Source organism: Kryptolebias marmoratus, linkage group LG18, assembly GCF_001649575.2.
Source record: "Kryptolebias marmoratus isolate JLee-2015 linkage group LG18, ASM164957v2, whole genome shotgun sequence".
NCBI lineage: Eukaryota > Metazoa > Chordata > Actinopteri > Cyprinodontiformes > Rivulidae > Kryptolebias > Kryptolebias marmoratus.
In genome coordinates this window covers 3,127,299-3,137,974 of record NC_051447.1, presented here as the reverse complement: position 1 = coordinate 3,137,974, position 10,676 = coordinate 3,127,299, and the positions used below count along the sequence as shown (strand labels likewise).

The 10,676-nt window shown below is 36.8% G+C and overlaps 1 protein-coding gene across 4 annotated transcripts in view; it reads left to right on the top strand.

Annotated features, from left to right (window-relative positions):
• Window positions 1-3,115: 3,115 nt before the first annotated feature.
• Window positions 3,116-10,676, top strand: part of trappc8 (trafficking protein particle complex 8) — a gene marked incomplete at its 5' end in the record, with an annotated part of 70,957 nt that continues 63,396 nt past the window's right edge. For all 4 annotated transcript variants that reach the window (XR_005234441.1, XM_037981319.1, XM_037981320.1 and 1 more), the window contains 4 exon segments: window positions 3,116-3,325; window positions 3,755-3,844; window positions 7,509-7,683; window positions 8,501-8,654. Coding sequence is in view for 3 of the 4 variants with exons in the window: in XM_037981319.1 (XP_037837247.1) it covers window positions 3,116-3,325; window positions 3,755-3,844; window positions 7,509-7,683; window positions 8,501-8,654 (629 nt within the window).

The following is a 10,676-nucleotide window of genomic DNA, read 5'->3' as shown; positions in this document are numbered from 1 at the left end:
CAACTAAGTCACGGTGAAGCAAGCTTGTAGCTAGGTGAGAGTTGTTATGAGAAAGATGGAAGACAAATAAAGGAGAGTAAATAATGGTAGAAGCAGAGGAAAGTAGAGGACAGATATGGATGTTGAAAACCTGGTATCCAGCTGCCTGGGGGAGAAAACATTCGGCCAGGTCCAAATTCAACATTTTGGAAATTTCTTTGATTGGTCAGAGAAAGTCTTGAGTAGAAACATCTCATTTATCATATTTCCAGCAGCTCTGCTCACATTAACACAGTTTCTTGTTCACTAAAAGCAAGTTTGGTTATAAATCAAAATGAAAGCAATTTTAGTGTTCATAGTTTTTTTGTTTTTCCAGCTGACAGAAATATCTATTTTGCATTGCTCCAGTCACAAAGAATAGTCTATAACCACATCTTGGTTTGTCAAAATCAACAATTAGCCATATAATCACAATTAATTGAGATAAAACTATGTCTGTATAAATGGTTTCTGGTTTTGCCTGTATTCAGTGACTTTGGATACATTTCTGTCATTACTACCTGTCATTTTGTGTTTGCTTGAAATTTACAGAATTTCATCATAGTAACTTAAGGTGATTTATTGTATTTGTGTAAGCAAATGATTTATCTATAGTAAAATGCTGAACCATCGTGAGAATTTTGGAGAGGTATACCGGGGAAATACAGGGAGTTTAAAATGGACAGTAAGGAAAAAGCAAGCAATTTTCTATCAGCCTGGAGAGGGAGAGGCAGAGATGTTTCCCAGGGCGTCCCCCTTGTGATAGTGGCATGCTCCCCTTGTGTCGCAACAAGAAGGGAGAGTGGGATCAACAGAGAGAGAGGTGTCTAATCTTTGAGGGTAAGGGAGCGTGGACTCCTCAGGGCTTGTCGTGCTCAACACCTTGTTAACCAGACATCTTTCTTTCCATCTCCATCCCTAGCTCTCTTTCCACTTTGCTTTCTCTTTCTTCATCTCTCTCTATTTTCTTTCTATCTGTCTGTCACTCTATTGTTGAACAGGCAGAAGAATCAAGATTTTTTTTTCTTTTACTCCTTTTCTATTTGTCTGTGTCTGTCTATTACCAAAATATCTCATGCAACTTGCAGAAAAAAAATCATTGGTTGTACATCTACAACTAATTACCTTTTGTTGCAGTTAACCTAATTCAAGAAATCCAATTGATATGAAAAAAACACAAATATGACTATAATTCAGTCAATTTTGTAGAAATTAATTTTCAATTATAATTACAATATAGTGTGCAGTATTGTAAGCATTAACAGATTATGCAAGATCTTTGTTTAAATTTTGGCCCATAATTATCAAGTCGTTCATGAGATATTTTGTAACAAATTATTTAAAGAACTACTGGAGGAATTTTAATAAAACTTTCAGGATTTAATCATTAATCATACATCTGATGGCCGCCACAGCCAGCCCACCTTCAAAATTGCAAAATTGGCTATAATTTACTCAGTTTTACATATATTGTGCTAACATTTGGTGTGGTTAAAGCTGAAAGACATTCCCAACATTTTTAAAAAAATGCAAATCCTATCGCAAGGGCTTTCCTTAAAACTTTAACATTAACTGTTGGTGTCCTCCCTGTATGTCTGTTAGCAAAGTATCTCATAAACCACCAGACAATTTTTTTTTCATCAATTTCTTTATTGAATTTTTAAATATATCACAGGAAAAAAAAAACATAATCCCATACAATCTTACATATTGAGACCACCAGTGTAAGTTTTAAGTACGTTGTTACAACAGAGGAAGAATATATATATATATATAAAAAAAACAACCATCAGACAAATTTTAAGGAAACTGTCAGAAAGTACAATGATATTCAATTTTATAGGTAGGTAGGTACCTTCAATTTTATAGTACAATTTTATTTATAAAGCACATTAAAAACAGCACCGTTAACCCAAGTTCTGTACACCAACAAATAAAAATACAAGAGGTAAAACACATATAATTCCAAAACAAGAATAAGAAACTATAAAATCAAATAAAACACAATCAAAGCTATAAAACATAACCATAAAACAATACAAACCAACATCTCAAACTGAGTTAAAAGCCAAAGAGAAAAAAAAATCTGTTTTAGCAGATTATTTTAAAACAGGAAGTGAGTCAGCCTGTCTGATCTGCAAAGGCAGATTGTTCTACAGTTTGGGGGCAGCGACTGAAAATGCTCAGTCACCTCTTAACCTCCTCTTTGACTTCAGGACCACCAACAGTAACTGCTCTGACAACCTGGCTGGTTGTTTTAAATGATAAAAGCTATACTTGACCACTGATTTGATCTGAACGTCATCCGTAAAAGGGACCTATTATGCTTCCTTGACCAAGTTAGGAAAGGTCTGTGGACTATACAAAATATGTTCATTAAATTTAATACACAAAATCAGTCTCAGATATTGAGATTTCACCTGATCAGTTCTGCCTGTTTTGAGCTAATTTCAGAATGATCGGTTTTAGGGCTATGTCACATTATCAGCTGCTGTTGGCCATGCCCCCCACCAACTATGTCCCGTCTCAAAACATAAAAACTAAATGCTGCGGATCTGACGCACATTTATATCTTTGTGATATTGCGCTTACTGATACTACAATAATACATTTTTGATATATTTTGCAACACTGTTTTTGACGTCTGCATCACAAACACAAGTGTGTAATCTAACTTTGTTGTTACTGTTGATATACAGTATCTGTCATGCTTGTGGTCATAGGTTAAGTTAGAGGTGGGTTTATGACATCACAGTTTCCAAAAGGTTGTGTTTAGGCTGTTCTCACAAAAACACAAGTGGTATTTCAAAGTTGTTTTTTTTACTCTGGAACCCATTTTTTAAAAACATTGTTTTGGGGCTCCTAAAACACTGTTTTCATTTAGACCTAAGGCTGAAACAATTAAGCAAATTTTGTGTATACACAAAACCTTTTTGTGTATGTATGAGGCTTGAGTTTTAGTGAGACCCTAATGAAAGTATAGCCACCAGAAAGACAAGACAAAAGTATAAACCCAGATTTCACTTATTGCTCTATGCACATTGTTTTTGTATTTATGGGATTGCAAGGACGTAATGAAGTTCTTTTTGTTTTTTAGGTCACGTCCGGGACCCCAACAACCAGCTACAGATGGTGAAAAACTTGCGTATTTGTGTAAACAACCTGGTTTCAAGCCCAATTCCATCATCTTGCTCTTTGAGCCCATCTCAGTACCGATTGCTCGGCGAGGTGGTGTTATCCTCTCAGCCATCAGAGGGCGCTCAGGCCACAGTCGTGAAAACAGGAGACTATTCCTTGAACCTGAGTGGTAAGAACCTGAGCTTGCTGGTTGTTTTTTGAAGTCCCTTCAGATTTTTATGTCATAGTCAGGTGATAGTTTATCTGAAATGTATTAAAATAGTTTTTACAATGAGCTCTTATTATGTTTAGAGAAACGTTAAGCAGCATGTATATTTTAATGACAGATATTCAAACTTCTACTTATTCAGTAAATTGAGTTCATCATTTTTTAACTGCAATAAATCAAGCAGTAGATTTTGGATTGATAAAAAATATTGGATAGTTTTTAAAGCTGAGATGTTTTACATGTAATTTTGCCAGTTTGCCAAGTTTGCCAGATGTGTCATGTTTAGTTTTAGCTGTTTAGCTGGTTTATTTACAGACAATTAGTCTTTTTTTCAAATGCAGTGCAGACTGAATAGTGGTAGATGAAACAGTTTATTTTGTTTGTTTTTAGGAACCACGCCCTGGTTTGAAGCCTACAGGGATAACTTCCTGCAGTTGATGCCGGCCTTGGACCACGAGTTCTTGAATCACTATCTTGCCTGTATCCTTCTGACAGTGTTTGAACCAGTTCGGTGTCTGTACTATGATCCAATGCAAATGTTATTCACTAAGTGGATATCAGATAAATCAGTCTGTATAACCAGTTCATATACAGCCATTGGAAAAAGAAATGGATAAATTCAAAAGATTTAAGAGGTAAGGTAGTAGCCAGGGTCTGCTAGTCAAATGTATTGACTTTTATTTTATTGTTAATTATTCCTTATTTAACCAGGAAAAAATTAATTAGGATTATAAAAAAATATTTTTCAAGAGTTCCCTGGGCAAGACAGACAGCAGTACAGATTAAGACAAGTTACAACAATATAAGCACACGAAGAAAAACAACATCAGTGTGAGCACCTCTATTAAAGCAGGGGTTTTGTCATTTTGCAGCTCTTGAGCATACAGGTATGTGTTAACACAATGCCAGGGCAGAATTACATCACCATTGACCTTAAAGAAGCAAAGAAGATTATTTGCAAATGGAAAATATCCAAGAAAGCTGAACATCTTCCCAGAAATGGATGTATCAGCAAATTCACTCCATGGTCACACTGTGTAATGCTCAGAGAAATTACAAAAAGCTCAAGGGCTCCATATCAGACTGCACATGCCTCAGTTGGGAGTTTAAAAGTTAAAGTTCATGACAGGGCCATTGGATAAAGACTGAACAAATATGTCTTGTTTGGAAAGATATGCTGGTGTAGATTATCAGTCATTCAGGACATGGCATATCCGAAACATTTTTTTAAACAAAACCATTGGACCTCTTTTCTATACTTGAAGACATTTTGCTTCCCATCGGGGGAGCTTTCTCAATTCAAATCTGGAGAGTGTTAAACTGCAAATTTTAAACTGCATGATATGCTCTGTTTATGCAAGCTAAATTTACATGCAGATGGATTTCACTGTTAGTTTTAATAATTTCAGTTTAAATCTTGAAACTCCACACTCTCCAGTTTTGAATTGAGAAAGCTCTCCAACTAGAAGTCCAGTTGCTTTGTTTTTTAAAAAAAGTTTTTAGACTTGTTTGAAAAAGTTGCAGAAGAAAGACACTTCTCTCTAAAATAAATTGGCAGCACAACTTAAGTTAATAAAATTGCATCTGAATGAACCAGAAGATTTCTGAAACAATGTTCTTTGGAAAGATGAGCCCAATATAGAGATGTTTACCCTTAATGCACAGCACCAAGTTTGGTGGAAAAAAAAAACAAACAAAAACAGCATATTAGCACAAACACTTCATACCAACTGTCAGCACAGTGGTAGAGGGCTGATGGTTTGGGTTTGTTTTGCAGTCACAGGACCAAGTCAACTTGCAGTCATGGAGTCAACCATGAACTCCTCTGTTGACCAAAGGTTTCTATTTTTTATAGACAAACAGATAGACAGATAGATAAAAACTGTATTGATCCCTTGGGAAAACTCCTTCAGGAAAAATAAAATTCCAGTAGCATCACACGGGTGATTCAAAAAAAGGACATTAGCAGCACACAGTGTCAAAAGTAACAGTTAGCAAATATAAAAATGCAAACTAAGTCAAGATAAATAGTATGATATACACACATATATACATATTTAGCAATGAAAACTTTTTTTAAATGTAGAACCCATTCCTATCTACTATTGTTAGGGTAGTGGTGGTCCTCTGTCCTCCTGTTACCCCTCTTCCATTTCATTTCATTTATTAGACAGGAAAAGGTTAAAAACATTACAGTAACCCAGGCCTGACTCAGTTAAAATGCTACAGGGTAACTAGAAGTAGAGGAGGGAAAAGGTGAGTATAGTAAGGCTTTCAATTCTACTGGATGAGCAGAATTTGTTTCCATAACCACTCACGATGGGGGAGAATTTATTCTCCTCATACTTCTTGTTCTTTTGGCTGTTCTGTTCTTCAGGGATCACCACAGCAAATGAACTCATATGAAACATCTGGCAATTGTTTTATGCTGGATGCCTTTTTTGACGCATCTTGGTGCTTGAACCTGCAGTCTTACGTTTACAAGACCGCAGCATTCATCACCAAGCCACTGTAGCCCCTTTATTCTCCTCACACTGAACCCTGCAATTCAGATTTTCTGTTAGTTGCCCATTAATAGTACAAGAGGTTAGGTAGTGCTATTCCACCCAGATCTTTGGGTCTCTGTAAGAATTGATGGTGCAGCCTGGGTGGTTTGTTGCTCTAAATAAAATTCAGAAGCATTTTGACGCCATTTATTGTAGCAGCCACAGAAAGATTTAGGGAAGACCATTGTTCATAAGGTTCCATCTTTATAAGAAGAAACCTTTCATTATAAAGATTAACATAGATGTTTGCTATGTGCACTCCAAGATGGACACAACCTGAATCGCTTTATTCTGTTTGAACTTTCGGGAACAGTTAATAAAATGAAATTATCACAGCACAGAGGATAATAACCTCCTGAGGACTTCTTAACAATATAGGATAAGAGGGAAGTAAACCCAAGATCACTTTGTAAATAAAATTATGCCAGTTACAGAATCTGTATGTTGTTGAGAAACGGTATGCGGCATTTTCTCCCTTCTGAGGAATATCACCACACTACCTTGTGTTTCTCACCGTTCCCTGGATGTTGCAGGAAGGGCAGACACACAAAACAAGTCCAGACCAGAGGTGTAATTACAAATCATACTTTTATTCAAACATTGCATTCAGCTGAATGGAGACATACAACTCACCAAAAACAGAAGAGAGACCCTCAGTCTGCAAAACCCAGAGTTATATCTGAGGTGATTCCCCTTTCACCTCCTTTTTATACTATGAACCGTGCCCAAGACCAGGGTTTTCTGCACACAAACAGCTGCAGCAGCTTGTTTTTCCGTCTCAAGGACGGCTACTCCCTAATCTCACTCGCCCCTGTCATGATGTCCTGGAGTCTTCGGCCTCCCTCACCCCACAGACACAACTGTTCTTTGTGATTATTTTATCATAAACTAAGCGTAACCTCATTTTAACAATCAAATCATTTTAGCAATATCAAAGTTTGTTTATATTTTACTGTTTGAACTGCATTACCATTTAGTATTTAGAAAAGCTTTAAATGTTTGCACCTTTGTGAGGTCCCTTTGAAACACATTGTACAGCTGTAAAGAGTTTAACAGAAATGAGAGATGAACACAGACCATCCTTTACAATGTGAATAAACAACATTGGGGTTACTCATACTATCACCTCTATTAATTTGATCTAAAGGAGGCAACTGTTGGTTCTTAAAAATCCTCACTGCTCATTCAGAAGGCTTTCTAGTTCCTCTATTTGAAAAGTTTCAAATCAACTACATGCTGAAAGAGGAAGTGGGAAACATGTGGAAGGAAAAGCCACTAGATGTGCAGTTGGTAATCAGAGCATGAGTTTCAAAAGGGAAGTATGACCTCAGCCAATTTCAGGAACAACATGTAAGATCAGGAGAGTGTTTATAAAGCAAAGAGAGAGAAAAATAAAAGCATTTTTCTTTACATTTTAATCTTCAGCTCTAAATAAGAGTTGGTTGATGAAATGGATTTTTGGAAGTGAAAACCCGTCTTTTGTTTTCTCTGCTTCCTGTTTTGGTTCTCATGCTACTGATGGATATTTGTGATCTCTTACCTGATATGCTGTGGGAACAGTCGTCTGTTTTTGTTGTGTCCTTGATGTTCTGGTTCAGGTCTACTGGTGGTTTCCTCCACTGAAACAGTCCCTCTGGAGCAGTTCCTAAAGCTGTCCCAAGAGCAGCACCGGATCCAGCATAGTGGAGAATACACTCATCCCAAGTGGTTCATTCCAAACACACTAAAGTACTACATTCTACTGCACGACATGAGTGAGGGGGATGAACAGAGGTACTCCATGATGCTTTACTAACGACCAATACAGTGGTTCATGATTTTATAGTGTGAATAAAGTGTGATTGAACTTATACATAAACTTTTAACAATGTGAAAAGACAATGTCATAATTAAAGACCTAGCATTCCTTAAATGAATGCATTTCACCTGCTGCCTTTCATGCTAAAGTTAAAGCTAGGATCATTTTATAATAAAGGACAGAGTTTTAGCCATTGTGGTCAAACCTTGAAAATGAAGTTATTTGCAGTCTCATGCAATATTATGAGATATTGTGTGAACAGTTGGCAATTAGAGTATATGTTGTGATTAATTCTTAGATATATTTGTGTTATGTGTTGTGCTAATTTTGATTTGCTGTGGTGGCCATCTTGAAATGGGTTGAGTCAAAAAGTTAAATCAGTTGTATATGTTCATCAAAAGATTATTTTCTGAGAGTTTATTTTAAATTTGTATGTTGGTTCATGAGATAACTCTGCCTCTTGCACAATGGCTGCTGTAGCTAGGCACTAGCTTCCCCATGATTCTGCACAGAAAAGTGGGTAAAGAAGTAGGATGGATGGATGGTTGGTTCATGAAATATTTTGCTAACGCTACAGAGAAACAAATATAAACACAAAGAGGTGTAAAAACATTAATCCTCTTCACCTTCGGCCTCAGGAGATTTTCTACTCTGTTAGTTGTTTTAATAGTTTTGGAATTGCTAAAAAGGGTTAGCTGTTTCAAAAGCAACATTGATTATGTTCTATAAATATATTATTGTGTTTGACTTAAGCAGTTATTTTTGATTGATCAGTGTTCTGTTTTGTTGCAGGGCAGAGACAGTTTATGAAGATATGAAACAGAGGTACGGTCCTCACGGCTGTTATCTGTTGAAGATAAACTCCCGAACAATTTCTGCTGAACAGGATGAACAAATTCCAGACCCGTGGAGTCAGTACCTGCTCAGAAGCAACCAACGGAACCAGGTGGGGACTGTAGAACCACTGACTGCGATACTGTCACAGCAACACTGCAACATAATTTTAATCTTGAAAGAATCAACAAGTAAAAAAAATATTTGAAAGTTTTTGACAGAAGATTACTGAAGAGTGATCAGAGTGAATGTGGAATCCCCCAATCTGACATTACCAGACTACGTTTAGTAACTTCTACTTACCTTTTGGTTTTACTGCCCAGTGGCAAAGGAGATTGGGCAATGATATTTTTGCCCATGTATGCGTGTGTGTGGTAGTGGTGGTAGTGGTGGTAGTGGTGGTGGTGGTGGTGGTGGTGGTGTGTGTTTGTGTGCGTGTGTTTGTTTATTTGTATTGCTAGCAAAATATCTCATGAACCCCTGATCTTAATGAAACTCAGAAAGTAATCATTGGGTATGCAATCTACAGCTGATTAACTTTTGGAGTCAACCCAAATCAAGATGGCTACTATAGTCTTTATCCATTACAAAAATGGCTATAACTCTAGTAATTTTACAGATATTGAGCTAAATTTTGGTGTGGTAATGGCTGCGAGTCCTTCTAAAAATACTCTGAGCATTAACATTGCTTGAGATTATTGTCATTTACAATGTCTGACCAAAACTGCTTTAAATTTCTCGTAAATGATCTTGGTCTAAAACTCTGGTGTGAAAGGTAGCGGGCAATATGCCTTCACGGAATACTAGCCCTCTAACTCTGTTGTGTTTTGTACTTTGGATCTGCTCAACCTATTTATTGTCATTAAAAGTGACTCAATCCAGCATGGGTACAGATATTATTCGAACAATATGTGTCCGAGGGCCAAGTGAGCTGAGCTGATACCAAACACTTATTTTAAACACTGCAGAGAAAGTCTTTTTGTTTCACATACCACCACAGCAGTTCCTAAAGGAATAGTTCAGATTTTAGTAGCTGTATATAGTTGGTATCTTTCCTGCCATATGCATACATGTCAACCCCTACGGATGTCTACCTATATACTGACCTCCAGAAATCTGTAAAATTCACAAAAAATCCTTTGTACTCCTACATGATTCTGATTCTAATGACACAAACCTTATTTACAACAACAGAAATATTATGTTGAATGTAGATATATACAAATGATACACTTCCGTGAGCGTTTTAAGATGGTGGCTTAAAATTTTAAATTGTCCTGATCAGACACGAGAAAACAACACAAAACTTGATAAGTTAACTAAGCTGGTCTCAAAAATGACATATTATGAATGGAGTTAGAACGAAAAAGAGACTTAGGGGTTCTAAAAGTTATGGCCAAGCAAAGACTAACTCAACAGACGCAGAATACAAAACCAGCATGATGCAGACCACGGAACTAAACAATGAAAGCGAGCTAACCACTGCTAAAGCTATTCAGAACTTGTGCAACAATATCAAAGAAATGCAACATGACATCAATGCAATAAAAACTTATATCAAATAAAATCTGAAGAACTTGATTGGATCTTTTCCCCATTCTTTATTAGAGTCTTTTGTGTTCTATAGTTCAAAGGATATGGCAACAGAAACAGTGCATCTGTGGTAATATAGAAATGCATTTATTGCCTTAACAAAAAACATAAGTAGTACATGGCCTACGATCCCTATAGGTTTTCTATGGAGGACCAGCTCCTAATTCCTTGTTTCTAGCTTTTTTTGGTGGTCAGTTACAGTAAAGTGAAAGTGAAATTTATTTATGTAGCACTTTTCAGCACAAGGCGACTCAAAGTACTTTACAACATAAGAACAAAATTACAGACAAAGTTACAGACAAAATACAAGAGAGAAAACTAAACAAAACAAAAATAAAATTAAAAAACAAGAAAACACTACATGGGTCACACCATGTCTACCTTAGTTGAATAAACCCATCCATCCATCCATCCATTCTCTTCTGCTTATCCGGGGTCGGGTCGCGGGGGTAGCAGCCTAAGCAGGGAGACCCAGACTTCCCTCTCCCCAGCCACTTGGGCCAGCTCCTCCGGGGGAATCCCAAGGCGTTCCCAGGCCAGC